A 19292-nucleotide genomic window follows, 5' to 3' on the forward strand; every position below is an offset into this window, starting at 1 on the left:
AAAGAATAATTGCTAAAAAAATGAGCCCCTTCCATTTTTTTTTTCTAGCTTTTTGGTTTTAAAATAAGAGAACCAATGGCCATTGTGAATGAAAAAACTTTCAATACCTTTGAGAGATTTCATCGTTTCTATTGCTTTTTGTTTTGAAAAGAAAATTGCGGAGAATCTTTGTTTTTCTTGTTGCTTGTTCGAATGGAGGGATGGATCTTTGTATTGTTTAGTTCTTTATTTTTTTTTCCAGAGAAATGGGAGCCTCTACAAAGTATCTTCTCTAGAGAAAAAATAGGAGCCCCTTTTTTACCTTTTGTTTTTGGGTTCTTATTCGGAAGGTTTTGACGTGAGATGCTTAGAATAAGGATAATAAATAGTGTATTTGATAATTAAAAAAAAGGTTTTACGTTAAAATCATTACTTAAAGTATTAAAAGTTGAAATAAAAAAAGTTATCATTCGACTTAACATAATAAGTTATAATTAAGATATTATATAAAATAAAAAAATGAGTTATAATTTGCAAATGTTAAGAATTTTATAAACATTTTAGGCTCTTGAAATGTTTTCATAGTTTAAGTTAATAGTCTTTGATTAAACAAATTTAAAAATTGAAAAAATTATGAATATATATAATACGAATACGTCTAAAAGTATCATAATTCATTAAGAAATAAGTTGCGATCTGAAATGTTAATATTTTTATTAATAAAATATATTATACGAAGTGTTACTTAAAATATTAGAAGCTGAAATAAAAAAAATTAACAATCGATTTAACATAATAGGTTACAACTAAAATATTATATAAGATAAAAAATGAGTTGTAATTTGTAAATGTTAAGAATTCTATAAACATTTTAGACCCCTAAAATGTTTTTAGAGTTTAAGTTGATAGAGGTTTTGATTTTCTCACAATAAGAAAATATTTTTAAAAAACTGAAAATATTTTTAAAAATTGAAAATATTATGAATATATAAAAAAATATGATTACGTCTAAAAATATCATGATTTACTAAAAAAAAATTGTGATCTAGAATGTTAATATTTTCATTAATAAAATAGGTTGCACTTAAAATGTTATTAAAATTTAAATTGATAGAGCTTTAGATTTTTTTACGATAAGAAAATAAATTTAAAAGCTTAAAATGTTAGGAATATATAGAAATACGATTGCACCTAAGAACGTCATAATTCATTAAGAAATAGGTTACATCTAAAATTTTAATATTTTTATTAATAAATGTGTTACGTCCAAGAATGTCATATTTTACTAAGAAATAAGTTACGATTTGTAATGTAATATTAATATTTTTTGAATAAAATAGGATGTGTCTAAGAATATCATGATTAATTGAGAAAGAGGTTGTGATATACTATGTTAATATTTTTATTAATAAAATAGGTTGGGTAAAAAAACAATTCAAAATTTAAATATTGATACTTAATATATTATTATCGATACATTTAAATATTAAAAAAATTAAAGATAAGATTGAAATTTAATATATTTATATTTATAAAAAATTAAAAATATCGATATTTGTGAAAAAGTATTCATACTTTTGAAGTTAAAAAAAATATTAAAAATGATATTTTAACTTTCAAATTTAAAAGAATCGATACTTTAGTAAAAGTATTCATGTCTTGCAGTCTTCTCATTTTTTCATTTTTTTAAATTCGAAAGTATCGATGTTTTGTAGCATTCTCATTTTTTAATTTTTTTATTCGAAAATATCAATACTTGTGAAAAAAGTGTTCATACTTTCGAATTTAAAGAAAATCATAAAAAATGATATTTTAATTTTTGAATTTAAAAAATCGATACTTGTAGAAAAGTATCAATACTTTCAAACTTTTTTATGATAAATATATTAACATTTCATATCACAACTTATTTTCATAGAGAATTATAATATTTTTTGGTGTAACTCATTTTATTAATAAAAGTATTAACATTCTAGATCACAATTTATTTCTTAGTAAATCATGACATTCTTAGGTGAAACCGTATTTCTTATACATAATTATAACATTTCAGGAGTAATGTTAATAAAAATATTAAATTTCAGATCACAACTTATTTCTTAGTGAACCATGACATTTTTGGACTCAACCCATTTTATTAATAAAAATATTAACATTCTATATTGTAACTTATTTTTTTAATAAAGCATAACATTCTTGAGTACAACTGTATTTCTTATATATATTCATAACATTTTCAGTTTCTAAACTTAATTTTTTATCGTAGAGAAATCTAAGGCTCTATCAGCTTAAATTTTGATAACATTTTAGGCGCAATTCATTTTGCTAATAAGAATAGTAACATCTCAGCTCGTAACATATTTCTTAGTGAACTATGATATTTTTAAGCGCAACCATATTTCTTATATATATTCATAACATTTTTATTTTATAACTCATTTTTTTATCTTATATAACATTTTGGTTGCAACATATTATGTTATTCCGGTTCAAACTTATAACATTTTTGGTATTGTTTTTAACTTGTAAAATAGGTTTTAAGGTTATACCATTTTAATTTATTTTAAAATACTTACAACCTAACAAATTACATATAAGAAACATTTTGATGCCACTAAACTTATTTTATTATGTTTCTTTCAAATTTCTAATTGTGCCGTTTTTTAACCTTATTAATGTGTGGTTTCTTAAAATTCCCCGTTCTTATCCCAATGTTACCAATCGAAACAAACAAAACAAAATAATTTACATTCAATTCTTTTTTGTTTTGCATGTGCTGTTGAGGCTTCAATCGGCCGATTTGGAGCTTTTGTAGAGGCTCTTGTTCAGGTGGAGCGCTCGAGCAAAGGGAGATGAGACTCTGTTGCACGAAAGTTGGTGACGAGGCATGGTGGGGACCAGACTGGCTGGAATCTGATCTGGCGGCGGCAGAATCCATTTTCACTTTTAGGTTTTTTTTTGTAACCCTAAAAATTGGGCTCGTTGGGCTTCCTTAGTCTTTGGATATTGGGTTTGTCTTGAAATGGGTTAATTGGTTCAAATTTGGTGCAGGTTATTTGTTTGGATTTGATATGCGAAAGGGCATGCAAGTTAAACATAATGGACTCGGAAAACATAAATGGACTTTAGAATTAGTCATTAATTTTGAACGAGTATTTGAAATTGATGTAAGGTTTTGATTTGAATAAAAAAATTAAGCTTTAAATTCCAAAACAAGCACCAAACCCAAATGTAAATGTTTGTAATTTCTTAAAGCTCTTGAACTATTTTCTCTTGTCGTCAGCACCACTTGAATTAATTTGATACCAATACATAAACATATTCTTTCATTAAACTATTTTCATTATCTAATGTTAACCTCAATCATTGTTTTTTATTCTTTCAATAATCAACTTAGTACATAAACATGTGGGTAGGAATCATAGTACGATAAAGAAAGCGTGGAGCTTAGTTTTCACTATAACCCAATTATTTGTTGGAAGAGAAGAAGATAAAAAGAAAGGTGTGGGGTTGATGAATAATAGAGGGATACAGACAGTGACATGGAGATGGAGAGATTGAAAGAAGCGACCTATCACATCAGAGTGGGAAATCACGGATAAAATTGAGGCGTTTGTTTCTACAACTCCAATAAAGCCCCCCAAACATGCATATCTATAATATCACCATCCATTCATTCACGGACGCCCTACAGACCAGAACGTGGCCTCGTAATTCGATTGTAGACGAATACATTATTTTATGTTAAGAGATAAAATTATAAAATTTTAAGATAAATTTATAAAATTTTAAAAGATAAAAATAAATTTTCGATGAAAAAATTTAGAATTTTTAATATTGGTTCATTGCTGCACCCACCACCATTTCACATGCTTGCTTCGCTGTACTCATCATCTTTCCCACTTCATAAAATTAATTTAATTGGACAACAAATTGCCATCAGTCAGTGTTCTTTCGAAAATTTTCAAATTCTGATATACTTAACATATCTATATTTAGGGAATGAATGGATACTTGATATGTACGGAATTGAGGGATCATTTCAAATATATCATTAACCCATTATTAAAGAAAAGATTAAGAAAATATAAAATCGAATCACTTTCTTTAAGGATGCCAAAATAATAAAATAAAAAGTTATTGGACAAATGAATAAAATTTTCAAACATAAGTATACAAACTAACTTTTAACTAATAAAATTTACAAAATGAGATTTTTTAAAAATAAAAATAAAATAAAATGCACCATATCGACATGTGATTATACAGGCAAGAGGATGGTCTAATCTGCTGGGTCGGTCTGATTTCATGTGGCCCCTTCCTCGCGAAAGGAAAATGATTAATGATGGTTTACGGTGGTGGACGTAATGGTCGATCTTGATAAATGATGATTGAGATTTAGACAAAGGAAACAAAACTAATAAGCATCATTATATATAAATCTAAAATTTGTAAAACGATATTGTTTTAATGTCATTTATCAGACCATCGTATCATTTGTGATTTAATAGTTGAATGAATAAAACATAAAATTTTATTGATCAAACTGAAAAATTTCAAATTTTAATGACTGAAATAGATATAAGAAGGAAGTTCATTGATGAAAAATTAATTGACCCTATTTTTATTTATATTCATCATATCTAGCCTAATCAACTAAGTAAACAATTAAATTATTGTTGATACTTGGTGTTTGAATGTAATGAGTTAAGAAATTGAGTTAGAAGGATCCAAATTAACCCTGTCAACCTCCCTCCATATCCAACTGGTCCTTTAGTGGAAAATCTAATGTTTCTTTCCATATCAAAGCTAAAAGCCAAGAGGAAATACTGATAACACAGCGGGGTGTAAATGTGGATACAAAGATTCATGTATTTGTAGAGGCATTGCCAACTAGCAAATTTTGGCAGCTGCCTCTCTATCGTAGTCCAGCTTCACGTGATTTGCATCTTCTTCGGTTCTTCTTGTAGGGCTTGTTCCTCCTCCTTGTTTGTATATAATTCCCACTTCGCTACCATCATTATTACACTCAATCTAATCTCTCTCTCTTTTCTCTTTGGGTTTGAAAATGGAGTCCACCAAAATATCAGCTCTGCTGCTAGTTTGCATGCTTTTCGTTTCCTCGGTGACTCCAATTCTTGGGTGCGGTTCATGTGGGAAGGCTCCACCAAAGCATCGAAAGCCCAAGGGAAAGTCCCCTACAGGTCCCATCACTCTGCCTCCCCTTGTTAAACCTCCAATCAATTTGCCTCCGCTTGTCCCTAAACTCCCTCCGCTTGTCCCTGAACTTCCTCCGCTTGTCCCTAAACTCCCTCCGGTTACAGTTCCTCCTGTTATCACTAAGCCACCAAGTGGAAAAGGGAAACCCTGCCCATCACCACCGACCAAGGACACTTGCCCCATCGACACGCTGAAACTCGGTGCATGTGTGGATCTCCTGGGAGGTTTGGTGCACATTGGTCTTGGTGACCCGGTCGCGAACGAATGCTGTCCGGTTCTTACAGGACTCGCTGAGCTCGAAGCTGCTGTCTGCTTGTGCACCACTCTCAAGCTCAAGGTTCTCAACCTTAACATTTACGTGCCGCTGGCTCTTCAGCTCCTACTCACTTGTGGGAAAACACCCCTCCCGGTTACACCTGCTCTCTCTAGAACCAAGTTAAGTACTTCTGCTTATATAACCGATCTTAAACTGCTTCTTTAGCCTCTCGTTTTAAATATGATTTTCATTTGATTTTTCCTGTACTACTTTTTTAGGGTTCCACAATAGCAATGGTTTTCTAAGTACCCAACAACATTTTTTCATGAAAGTATACAAAATTTTATGTTAGTAGCAAAATTTTAAAGAGAGAAAATTATAAAATATGGGGAAGAAATAAAGAAAATCTATAAAAAAAATTAAAAATTTCAGAGATCTTTTGATATATATATCAGATAAAAGAATTCAATCATGCAGAGCCCTTCCTATACTTAGAAATGACATTATTTTTGCTGCTGGACCTAACAATTATTACATTACATGAGCTTTGTTCCTCATTAGATTTCCTTGCATGCGGATTTGCAGGTTGGTAGGTTGATGGAATCTATGATGAAATCGACATGAGAGGATGTCGAGCTTTCTCTTTCTTCCTTTCTCAATTGGACTGGAAAATTAATGCAGTTCTTATTGTAACATCAATTTTTTTTTCCACTTCTGTTTTAAAAGATTGTTGCAACTTGCAAGTGTGTTTCTGTATCTTAGACATCAAGAATGGTATTTGCCTTTGTTCATGATTTTCCGGGGTTCCCAATTTGTTTCTTTATTGTAACTTTCTATAAAAATATATCATATTATGTTTTTAGTCTCACCCAAGAAATATAATGTTTATAAAAATCACTTCCTTCCTACAGTAAAATGCATGGGGAAAGAAATATAAGAGAAAGAAGTGTAATTTTGCAGATATTGAACTCAAGTCTATTGAATATCATTTTGTAACTAAATTTCAGAAATTTACAGAACAATGCAATTCAATTTCATCACAAGATGTAGTAAAAAATAATGTCCTCTTTAACGTAAACAATGGGAAAGAACAAGGAAACGACAGTATGGAACTCAATGATTCAGTTTTCGGTTGTATTGGGTCAGTGGGGGAATCAATCAGAATTCACAAGGGAGCAACTTGAAGGCTACAATTTCGATAGAAATGGGCAAAACGACCCCGGCTGGCTAAGGTTAAAAAGAAAATGGGACCAATGTGAAGCTATGGCACAAGAACCTTCCGTCTCTATCCTTTACTAACATGCGGTGTCTGCTGATTTTCTTCATCAACACTACTCTTCTGCTTCAATTATAAATACTATGTTTCTGAAATGAAACGCAGTCTCCAGTACCATAATGGCTTCTTTTTAAAACCATGCAAGGAACATATTCAAACAATTAAATGAAGAGAAATTTGTATAATGTAAATAAAACATGTTTTATCTCAGCATATTAGAGATTTGACTAATTATATTTTAAAATATTATCAGTATTAGTAGTTAAGTTGATGGTGTATAGTCATTCTTTAGCAATCAAACATGTCTATAAAATTATGGTTCATTATAATTACAAAAAAAATATAATTTTTATCTAATTATTACCTTCATAATTACATATAAGCATCAGTCTTCAAGTGCTTGATTACAAATTATGCCAAACGCAAAACCACCACTAATACTGTTTGTTGGACAAAAATCAGATACAGATGCCCTGCATTAAAAAATCAATTCTCCAGGAAAAGGATTCAATCATGTTCATATAGAAGACGATAAAATTCATCACCGTCGTTGTCTGCCTCATTTTCATTCGGTTCTAACTGCAGCAGCAGCGGTTGTTCCTCTTCAGCAGGCTTTTGGTGGCTCAATCCGGTCCTTCGATAGAACACCTCTCTTTGGTTGTTCCAGCTCTCATCTATCTTCTCAACTATTTCGCTTAGAGGTTTCTCATATTCCGTTATCTGCTTTATGTTCTGGACATTTACCACCTCTCCAACCTCTTTAAGAAGAAATAAAATTGAAAACGGAATAATAAAATGATTAAGAGATACTTGGGAAATAAAAGAAACCATAACCAGGTTAAACCAGGCAAACTAGATTATACAAACCATGAGTATTGAGTGGAACAGTTTCAGGAAGTAATTCCACACTATAGGTAATACAGAGTTTTAACATCAATGCAGAAGGAAGCAGCAACAAAATATTCAAAGACATTCATGGAGAAATAATTTGGCGAAATCATGAAATGATAAAATTGTGAATACGGATGTGAGGCAATTGTAACTGACACATGAAACATAACACATAAGCCAATATATCAAATGAAGGTGCTTAATCTTAGCTACACAAACATAATCGTTTGCTAATGACATGCTCAAGGTCAAATGCACTTAAATCCAGGCTCCAAAATATAAGAAAGTGGTCAGTTTACAAATATATGCAGTCATGTTTAGGTATATTATAAAAGTTGAGTGCCAGAGTAGCAAAAGGATGTACCTTCGATGGCTTTTCTCTTAGCCACTGCATATTCTGTGGACATTTTCTTTATCTTATCAAAGTCAACCTCCATACCCTAATACATTTAGCATTAAGTGCAGATATCACACGATTAGAAATAGTCAAAAGCAAAAATAATTTGATAAATAATATAAGAACAAATTCATGGCACCAGTTGCATGCATTTTAAAGCATTTGTTGTCGATTGAACGAAAGAGTGCAAGTGAATTGCAACCATTCGACAATTTGAAATTGAACACACTGATCTAAAATTTATGCATAAATGCCTTCTGCAATACTAAGGATTGCAACCAGATAAGACAGGCAGTCAGCCTTAACTCAAACAACATGCTCAGTACCACTTACAATTAGAAGGCATTTGTGTCCCTTCTAATATTAGTTACTGCAGAATATAGGAACACTAATATATGCCTTCAAACTTCCTCTCATTATTTTATATAATGGATTGCATAACTTACCAAGTCCATGTGAATGCATCGGTCAATGTCCGTATCGGTAAATAACCTATTCGCAAGAAGGAAACCATCAAAGACATACAGAAACGTTAAAACAAAAGCAATAACAAACATAACAATACAAATTAGTAAACGATAGATATCTGAACCTACTTCTCATATGCAACTTGTATTCGGGCATCTTGTAATTTTGTCAGACTGTTAATCATCTCGTTAACCGAGCTTTCATTTAAGTCCACAAGCCCAAACAGAAACATATCTTTTTCCAGCATCCTTTTCACCAAGGTAGGTACTACTCTTATACCCATTTCTTTTGCCTCAACAACTAGACTTGTAAGTTTCTTCATCTCTCCTGTCAGTTAAAGCAACAAACAAATGAAGAAAAATAAAACATAGAGCACTCAATATTACCAGTTGTTGTAAATACCAGAGATGCCTAACTAACAAGAATAATTTTAGCATTTCCGTTCTCATTATTACTAGTTGTTGAAAATACCATTCAGGGGAACTAATCTTAAAGAAATTGTGCAAACATACCAAGTGAGAGATAAATCTTGAAAGGCGGTTTGAATGGTTGAGTTTCATATAGGCAGTAGAGGCAATAGAGCCCTCCAAGTCTGCAAGTTAAAGAATCAACATTGATCATGTGACCTGCATAAAAGTGTAGGATAGTCAGCAATGGAAAAAACCAAACATAAAAAAGAACATTTTTCCCTATTTTCAGAACCTAAAAGTGGCAAAACAAACCACCACACTGAACTTAAAGTTCATTTAAAAAAAAAGAGGGAAAAAGAAACTTCGCCATACCAATAGTATGCGCATAGAGTGATTGCATAAAGAAAGCTAAGTTTGTAGAAGGACTGGCCTCATAAATGTAGGAGAATTTCATCGATAACCATATTCTCTTCATGTCATTCAAAGTTGATGATTCACTCTGTCAACACCAACTCTAGTAAAAGTTTAACACAAACAGACGAATACCCAGAACCAAAATTATGATAAAATTGAGGGGGGAAAATACCTGAACAAACTCACGAATAAGCTCGTCAATGTCTAGCTTGAAGGGAGACAAATCCATACTCAGATTATACCGTCGGTTTCTCCTGAGCTAATCCTCATACCTAATCATCCCACCGATTGTGATGAAGAAAGAATGAAAAAAATAGAATTTTAGAGACAGAATCCAAAGAGAGGGACGAGGAGAGAAAGGTGAAGAGAAGAAATAAATATTTATAGGGAAAGGCAGGTGTGGTGGTTTACTGTTGAGAGAGAGAAAGAGGCTTGGAAGTCGGATTCGCCAAGTAACATATGGAGGTCGGGTTTTGGGTCTAACGTATACAATATATTGGCAAAATTGGCCCACTGCGGTCTGCAGGATTTTTATTTAGCCCGACACAAAGCACTTTAGAACTACGATATTGTTTTTACAGTGTTTTGGAAACTTATCATGCTAATATGACTAGTTTATTATAATTTAATAGATTTAGCTGTATAGTTTAGTATTTTATTATATTTCTTGAAACTCCTCACGTCGGCATTACTAGTTTCATAAAAAAATATTTTTAATATAAATATTTTATTTTTTTAATAATAATTATTTTTTAAAAACTACAAAACTCATCATGTTGACGGACGAGTAGGTCTGTAAATAAGAAGAGATAGATTCTGAGCTACTCAGACTCTATCAAAGTTTGATAAATACTTGACTCGAATGGACACGACTCGAGTTCTTAACGAACTATTTGATACTTGACTCGAAAAAGTTCGCGAGCAACTTAAAAATATAATATATTAATTTTTTTTAAAATAAATTATTAATAATATTAACATTTATGTGTTGATTTTTTTTAAATATAATATAAGATTTTCATGTATTTAAGATTCATGTTCGAGCTTGAGTCTTCAATCGAGTTAAGTTCACGATTTTTTTTTCATTTTGAGCTTTTTAGAGCTTATACAAGCCTCAATTCATGGTCTCGAGTTCAGTCGAGCTTAAAAATTTTCGAGTTCCTTATGCTTGTTTCCCAACAACTAGTTTTTTTAATCAATATGAACTCATCACTAGGTGTGTAAACGAGCATAAGGAACTCATCATGGGGGAGTGACGAGTTCCAACGATAATATTGATAATTTCTACTAAATACAAACTACTAAATTTTACATTTGAAGCGTACTCATACGTTTCATTAGAAACATTAACTCCTACATTACATTAGAAGCACTAACTCATATATTACATTACTATACAATAGAAACATTAAGTAGTTACCCCACATCTCAGTCTTCATAGTTAGTTGACTCGTCAGATGTTAAGTTAAGTTCTTCAATCCTCCATTCTATCTTTTGTTTCCTTCTATATATATTAGTTCAAGTTCTTGAAGTTCAACTTTTATATTGTTAGATACGTCCGGAGGTTTTGGTTTAATGTGGAAGAGTTGTGACTTGCTTGTGATACTTGACAAATAAGTTAACATTACTCACCGAATTGGTATTGTATGTGTCAATCATTGTTCGAGCTACAACATTATTATTCAGATAGCCTATTGATGAACGTCGTAAATCAAAGAGGTTGGTAACATGAATTGTGGTAAAGAAAGTTTTGAATCTTCATTAGCTCCACCTTGTTTGAAATTTTCATCATTGAGTCAAAAAGTCAAATGTCTCCCTCGAAGGAGATGGTGAAAGATTTTCCCTCACAATACATTATTGTTGAAATTGTTGTCATTAAAATCTTTGAAATATGAACTTGAATAATAAAATTGTCTTCCATATAGGTCTATAGAACAGTGAAAAGTTATGGTGAAGTAATTATGGTAGAGTCTGATCAGTTATGTTTACGTCACAAAGGCCTGTAAACATGATATTCTTTCTAGATGTATCTCATCACCAAATAAAGCAAAAATTGAAAGAAAACTTGAAGTTTTTGTTTCATGTTTGAGTTATCGATGTATAATCTTAAAAACCCATTCACGTATGGACTAATCCAGCTCGAGGATGATGACGATGTTGTTGTTATAGTTAGACTGCATCAATCATCAATAATCAAATGATCGTGATTTATGTTGAAACAAAAAATACACCATATCTTCCTACCTCATCAACAATTGCACCTGCTATAAAGAACCAGGAACATCTATATGTCATGACAGTAGTGCAGATGATAACGTTGTTGGTTGATTTGATGAAAGCCTTGTTAAGTTTAGAAAGAAGTTGAAATTGTTGTTCCAATGATAAAGATGACGACACACCAATACTTGATGATTCTAATATTATTGAGGTTGCTTTAGAGGGACAAAGTTTTGATATTAAGGTTGATGTCTATAAGACAGAGGTTTCAAAAGATCATGGATTGGAAAATGCTCCAAGAGGTTGGGCTCATTCACCAACACCCTATCATCCCCAAAACCTCAACCCCAAATATCTTAATATCAGCATCTACATACAATGCATGATATTAATTATGATGCTATAAGAATCCTAAGATCCATGATAAGCCAAAGATATGTGTTGCCCCCACTCTGTACCTTCAATGATGGATCAATAGAGTTAGCGCTTGGGTCCTAGCTTGAAAGTAAAAAAGATGCACAACTAGAAATTAAGGAGTATTGCATCAAAGCCAATATCAAATTCTATGTGGTAGAGTATGATCAAAAGACATATTTCATTATGTTTATAAACCATAATGTCAGCTGTAAGTGGAGGATACGAGTTTCATACTTACAACGGAAGATGTTGTGGAAAGTCACAAGGTTTAATGGCCAGCACACATGTACATTGAGCTTGTTGACACTAGACTACAAACATTAAATTTCAGATGTCATATATTCATATGTCAATCTTCTGGTTGAAAAAATCCAAGAATCCCAATTTCAATGTTAGTGTCATCCATCCATAATACATTTGGTTATATTCCGTCGTATTACAAGTCGTGGATGGTGAAAAAGAAAGCAATGACACTATTGTACGATGATTGGGATCGATCATATAATGGGCTACAACATTTGTTTCACACAATGTATTTTTTTCATCCTTATAACCATTTTAAGATTATATTCTCTTCGTACGACCACGATTCACAAAGAAGTTATCTTAGGAAAGAGAATTTTTGGTGGCTTGTTCTAGGCTTTCAAGTCATCTATTGAAGGATTTTGATTTTGCAAACAAATGGTTCAAGTGAAAAATTTTTTTATAAGGTATACAAACACGTCCTTACGATAGTTTGTAATACCCCAAATTTTGGTTAGTGACCAAAACATAAATTTTGAAAGTTTAGTGGCCAAAGTATAAAGTTTAGAAAAGATAAGGGACCAAAGCAATAATTGATAGAGTATGCCCAAAGACCAATCATATGATGATTATAATAATATATTTATTTACCGATTTTATTGAATAAAGACATTGCCACTATTATTTTCAGTTATGTGTCTGTGTTTAACATAAACTGAAAGATAATAAAGTCCATATAATAACATTATTAAAAGATCCATAGTCAAGTATTATTATGGGCATGGACAATAATAATATGCTTAAGACTAACATGGTATTGATTGATGACAAGGAGTTCTCATTGACATAGAGATGTCAGAATTGATACATGATTATATTGTTAGAGAACAATGTATTGGATTGACCCATCATGAGCATATGTCTTGGATTATTATGTAACGGTCATAACATTGCTCATAGTGATAAATATATGTATGATCCTCAGACTTGAGATCAATGTCATCCCAACATATATTGTTGTATGTTTTGATACAGTTAAACATGCTCCGTAACTGGTTGACTATAAAGACTGTTATTGAATATATTTCATATATGTAGTGGGGTGTATATGGTTAAGATAGGATTTGTCCTTCCTACATAATAGGAAATATATCACATGCCACTTGATTGAGTGAGACTAAAATACATGGCCATGCTCGAATAAGTTGATATGTGATATCATATTCGTTAATTATAGTCTACTCTAGATATCAAGAAACAATAGATGGCTATACAAGTGTGACTATTCTAAGACTTGTGCCTATTCTAGATATAAAGGACAAAAGGATGTAATACATAAAAGAGTTAATCACGAAGATGATATATCGAATCATAATTTCTTGTAACTTAGGTGATAATGATATATTGCTAGATGTCACTCATTGTATGTAATATTAGAATTGTTCTAATAATTACTATAACGTTACAAGAACCTACAGGGTTACACCCTAGGATTTAAATGAGCAAAAATGTACAATTTGTTGTATGTTACTAAAATATATCTAGAGTTATGATATGTATATTTGATATACATATGATTTTAATTATCCCGATATAGTAAGTAAGCATTAAAATAATAATTTAGATTATAACTCTTTTAATTAGTATATATAATTCAGAATACTTAAATAAGTTTTTAAATAAACATTAAAGATCATAATTCAGATTATAAGTCTTTAATGTATATTTAATTGAATTAATTAAATAATATTTTATTATTAATTCGAAATAACTTTGAAAACCCTAAGATAATAGGGTAATGGATATAAAAGGGTATGTTAGGTTTAGCAGTCGTTTTTAACACACAATATAAACCTTTAGCTGCTTTTCTCTCAAAACAGTTTTGGGGAAAACAAATATTGCTCTCAATCGGGTGAACTGAGTAGAGGCCGAGACGTGATTTCGTGGAGGCTTATGATTCGAACCGATCTACACCACAAGTATTCATTGATGTTCTTGCTGTTTTTCAAGGAACCCGCTGTAAGTATTCGTATCCCTTCCTCCTGATTTCAGTTTTACGTACTTGGATCACTGGTGAGACCGTCGAGTTTTATTTTCGTTGTGCTGTGGGCGCCGACGGTCCCAACAGTGGTATCAGAGCCATTTGTACGATCCGAATTCAGGTTAAATTCTTGGATGATGCGATATGTATGAGATGCATGTTCTAGTTTTATCGATTTCGGTAAATATGTTGATATCATTGTTCGAATTGATAACCACAATGATTAATATGTTAATTTGTTAATATGTTTTTCAATCGATTTGTTGCTGCAAGGATTTTACAAAATCCATATGTCAATCGTTGACATGATGATCCATGGGAGTGCGATAGCAGATCGCGTTTGGCAGTGGAACAAAGGTTGTTCCGATGCAGAAAACCTTCGCCCCTTGACCCTTCATTAGCAGTACAAATTGAAGGCCCTATTAATTTTTTTTAACAAAGGCATAAGAACGTGTATATATATGATATATTTGTTTTCACGGTGTTTGACATGCATGGTTATGCCCTTATTCACTTTATAATGGTTTAATGTGAAATACGGTCTGCGAGCCGTGCCTTTCTATATCTTTATTATATTTCTCTTCTCATCTTAGTCCCTCGTATGTAAAATGAGTTTCTTTAAAAATTGTAAACCTATGAAGATTCATAAGGAGCAGAAAAATGGCGAGAAGATACCTAGAGAGTAGTCTTAGGCTTTAGGGTTCTTGGTTCTCCCATTGGCTTAGGATGGGCCACCTTAGTCATTATTTTGGGCTATAACCATTGCATCTTATTTATTTATATATTTTTTATGTATGCAATGCATCAAATAATAAAATAATAATGAATATTGATGAGACCAATAAGGGCCTAATCTTAAAATGAATAATGATGAGATAATTACCCCTCTTTATAATCTAAGTTAACTTAACCGTCTAATATTTACCCTCGTTAAGGCTTCGATCGATATTGTGTGGGCTTTGCCAAAGAATTGTCACATAAATCTATCTTGGTTAAACGCGAAGAATAAGCAAGTGATATTCAACAGTTGAAATATTGGTAATAACTTAGCTAGGTTATTCTAATAGGATTAGAAACCTAGAGGTTAAATATTTGGATAAGTCATGAGATGACTTGAAAAAAATTGTTCACCAAAATGAGGAGTTACATGAGATGTAACTAGTAAAGTGTTACTTACCTAAATAATCACTATCCTAAAAGAAAAGCCAAAGCTGATTTAGGAAATTTATGTATTATGGATCCTCACCCGCTAGAAAAAATTTCGTTGAATTTTTTCGAAATTAAAACAAAGAGGGATTTTAATTTTGAATAAAATAGTGGGAGTAATTTGTAAATAAAGTCCTATTTATAAATTTTAATTTGGTAAATTTACTTACTTTAATATTTCTATTGTTGTAGATTTAATGGCAAACAACACTTTATCAATGCGATCACTCCTTGAGAAGGATAAACTTAATGTCATAAACTTCCTTGACTGTTTCGAAATTTGAGAATTGTTCTCAAACAGGAAAGGAAGGAATATGTCATTGAGGAACATGTTCCTGATGAACCGGCAACTAATACTTCAAGGGCTGACAAAGACAAATTCAAGAAACATATGGATGATATGTTAGATGTTGGATGTCTAATGCTTGCCACCATGACTCCTGAGCTTAAGAAGCAACATGAGGACATGGCTTAGATATGAGATGATTCAAAATCTTAAAGAAATATGAAGGGAAACACGTAAGAGAGATATGAGACCTCTAAAGCTCTATTTCAATAAAATGCAGAGGGAACTCCTGTAGGAGCTCATGTCATCAAGATGATGGGCTACATCCAAACGTTGGAAAAGCTGGGATTTCCTCTCAAAGATGAATTGGCTACTGATGTTATCCTGCAATCGTTGACAGATAGCTTTAGCCAATTTGTCCTTAATTTCAGCATGAATGAAATTAACAAGACTTTGCTATAGTTACTTGGCATGTTACGAACTGCTGAAAGTAACATGAAAAAGGTTGGACCTAAGCCCATTCTGATGGTCCACAAGGACAAAGGAAAGGGAAAGAAAAAGGTAGTGGCAAAGTCTAAGGGCAATGGTAAGACCAAACCAAAAGGGAAAAATGCATTGAAACCCAAAGGGGGAGTTACCAAGGAAGTAAAATGTTTCCATTACGATAAGACCGGACACTGGAAGAGAAACTGCTCCGTTTACCTTGAAGAGGTCAAGAAGGAAAAAGCAAATTGAACGTTTGTTTCAGGTATTTATGTTATTGATGTTAATTTGTCAACATCTACTTCTTGGGTATTAGATACTGGTTGTGGATCTCATATTTGTACTTCTGTACAGGGACTGCAAATGAGAAAGAATCTGGCTAAAGGTGACGTGGACCTACGAGTGGGAAATGGAGCAAGAGTCGCTGCATTAGCTATAGGAACATATGTTTTATCTTTGCCTAGTGGAATTGATTTAAATTTAGAGGATTGTTATTATGTGCCTAGTTTAACTAAGAACATTATTTCTATTTCTTGTTTGGACAAGATTGGTTTTGAGATTATTATTAAGAATAATTGTTGTTCTTTTTATCTCGATAGTGTTTTTTATGGTTCGACACAATTGGTTAATGGAATCTATATTTTGGATCAAGAAAACACCATTTATAACATAAATACTAAGAGATCAAAAACAAATGACTCGAATCAAACTTATCTTTGGCATTGTCGTTTAGGCCATATAAGTGAAAAACGCATATCAAAACTACATAAAAATGGATTCTTAGATTCATTTGTTTTCAAACAATATGATGTATGCGAATCTTGCTTGTTGGGAAAAATGACTAAAGTTCCTTTTAATAGTAAAGGTGAGCGAGCAAGTGATTTATTGGGGTTAATACATAGTGATGTATGTGGACCAATGAATACACAAGCCAGAGGTGGATTCCATTACTTCATTACTTTCACCGATGACTTCAGTCGGTATAGGTATATTTATCTTATGCTCCATAAATATGAAGCCCTTGAAAAGTTTAAGGAATTTAAAAATGAAGTACAAAATCAACTAGGCAAGAGTATTAAGGGACTTCGATCAGATCGATGTGGAGAATACTTAAGCATAGAGTTTGATGAACTCCTAAAAGAATGTGGGATTGTCTCACAACTTACACTACCTGATATACCACAGTGGAATGGAGTTTCTGAAAGAATAAATTGAACACTGTTAGACATGGTTCAATCGATGATGAGTCATAGTGATCTTCCGACTTCTTTTTGGGGACATGAACTTGAAACAACCACTTTCACACTAAATCATGTTCTATCTAAATCGGTTCAAAAGACACCATACGAGATATGGACTGAGAAACGTCCTAGTATGTCTTTTATGAAGATTTAGGGTTATGAATCTTATGTAAAACATCAGATGTCTATAAAGCTCGAACCTAAATCTCATAAGTGTATATTTGTTGGATATCCTAAAGAAACTAAGGGATAATATTTCTTCAACCCTAACGAGAACAAAGTGTTTGTTGCTTGAACATGAGTTTTTCTCGAAAGAGAAATTATCTCAAAGAAATGGAAGAATAGAAATATTGAACTTGGAGAAGTTCAAGAACAACAATAAATGAACCTGAAGTTGAGCATGTTTCACAAGTTTTGAGGAATATTCAACAGATTTAGAAACACAACCACTGTGTAGATCCATAAGAGAACGTCGTGCACCTGAGAGATTTGGATTTCTCGTTACGACACATGGAGATGTTCTTATTTTGGATCAAGATGAGCCCAGGACTTATCAAGAGGTAGTGTCTAGCCCAGACTCTGAGAAATGGCTTGAAGCCATGAGATTCGAGATGGATTCCATGTTAGTAAACCAAGTATGGACTTTGGTTGAACCACCTGAAGAGGTCAAACCTATAGGGTGTAAATGGGTTTTCAAGAAGAAAACTGACATGGATGGTAATGTACAAACATACAAGGGGCGATTAGTCGCTAAAGGTTTTCGACAAGTTCATGGTGTAGACTATGACGAAACATTCTCCCCTATAGCTATGTTTAAGTCCATCCGGATCTTGCTCGCAATAGCTGTATTCCATGATTATGAAATATGGCAAATGGACGTCAAAACCACTTTTCTCAATGAAAAACTTGAAGAAGATGTGTATATGACACAACCAAAAGGTTTTGTCATTCCAGGAAATGCTGGAAAGGTTTGTAAGCTACAGAGGTCCATTTATGGACTAAAACAATCTTCTCGAAGCTGGAATCTTCGTTTCAATGATGCAATCAAAGAGTTTGGTTTTATCAGAAATGAAGATGAGCCTTGAATTTATAAGAAGGCTATTGGGAGCATTGTTTATTTCCTAATCTTGTATGTAGATGACATACTCATCATAGGAAATGATATACCTACTTTACAGTCTGTTAAGACTTGGTTAGGCAGTTGTTTTTCTATGAAAGATTTGGGTAAGGCAACATATATCCTACGAGTTAAGATCTATAGAGATAGATCAAGATGACTTCTAGGTTTGAGACAAAGTACATATATAACAAAGTGCTAAAAAGGTTCAGTATGGAAGAATCCAAGAAAGGAATTTTGCCATTGAGACATGGCATTTCTCTTTTGAAGAAAATGTTTCCTTCAACTCCACAAGAAAGAGAACAGATTAATAAGATTCCATATGCTTCAGCTATTGGTTCTATCATGTATGCCATGATATGTACTCGACCAGATGTATAGTATGCTTTAAGCATGACGAGTCGGTATCAAGCGAACCCTGGTGAAAATCATTGGGTTGTGGTTAAAAATATCATTAAGTACTTAACTAAGGATAAATTTCACGTCTATGGAGGGGAGGAAGAGCTTAGTATAAAAGGTTATACTGATGCCAACTTCCAAACTGACAAGGATGACTCACGATTACAATCGGGTTTTGTATTTTGTCTTAATGGAGGTGATGTGAGCTGGAAAAGTTCGAAGAAAGAAACAGTAGCTGATTCTACAACAGAGGCTGAATACATTGCAGCCAGTGAAGCAGTAAAAGAGCATGTTTGGATCAAGAAGTTCATATTGGAATTAGGGGTTGTTC

At 32.4% G+C, this 19292-nt stretch overlaps 2 protein-coding genes across 2 annotated transcripts; one reads left to right on the forward strand and one right to left on the reverse strand.

Annotated features, from left to right (window-relative positions):
• Positions 1–4991: 4991 nt before the first annotated feature.
• On the forward strand, positions 4992–6249 carry LOC120149250 (36.4 kDa proline-rich protein-like). Its single transcript, XM_039162104.1, has 2 exons — positions 4992–5635; positions 6041–6249. The coding sequence occupies exons 1-2, from the start codon at positions 5048–5050 to the stop codon at positions 6077–6079; spliced, it is 627 nt and encodes a 208-aa protein (XP_039018035.1). The 5' UTR covers positions 4992–5047; the 3' UTR covers positions 6080–6249.
• Positions 6250–7184: 935 nt separating this feature from the next.
• Positions 7185–9650, reverse strand: LOC120149249. The gene is made up of 7 exons (XM_039162103.1): positions 9484–9650; positions 9270–9396; positions 9000–9113; positions 8616–8814; positions 8466–8511; positions 7987–8062; positions 7185–7489 (listed from the first exon to the last, which is right to left on the reverse strand). The coding sequence occupies exons 1-7, from the start codon at positions 9538–9540 to the stop codon at positions 7239–7241; spliced, it is 870 nt and encodes a 289-aa protein (XP_039018034.1). The 5' UTR covers positions 9541–9650; the 3' UTR covers positions 7185–7238.
• Between the last annotated feature and the right edge of the window lie 9642 nt (positions 9651–19292).

The sequence above is a fragment of the Hibiscus syriacus genome, unplaced genomic scaffold, assembly GCF_006381635.1.
Source record: "Hibiscus syriacus cultivar Baekdansim isolate YM2019G1 unplaced genomic scaffold, ASM638163v2 tig00110998_pilon, whole genome shotgun sequence".
NCBI lineage: Eukaryota > Viridiplantae > Streptophyta > Magnoliopsida > Malvales > Malvaceae > Hibiscus > Hibiscus syriacus.

Bases quoted from the DNA above. Each gene is read 5' to 3' on its own strand.
- LOC120149250 (XM_039162104.1), top strand. From the start codon at position 5,048: ATGGAGTCCACCAAAATATCAGCTCTGCTGCTAGTTTGCATGCTTTTC. The intron at 5,636-6,040 runs TTAAGTACTTCT...GCGGATTTGCAG, and splicing joins CTGCTCTCTCTAGAACCAAG to GTTGGTAGGTTGATGGAATC.
- LOC120149249 (XM_039162103.1), bottom strand. From the start codon at position 9,540: ATGGATTTGTCTCCCTTCAAGCTAGACATTGACGAGCTTATTCGTGAG. The intron at 9,397-9,483 runs GTATTTTCCCCC...TGGTGTTGACAG, and splicing joins TTATTCGTGAGTTTGTTCAG to AGTGAATCATCAACTTTGAA. The intron at 8,063-8,465 runs GTAAGTTATGCA...TAAATGTATTAG, and splicing joins GATGCATTCACATGGACTTG to GGTATGGAGGTTGACTTTGA.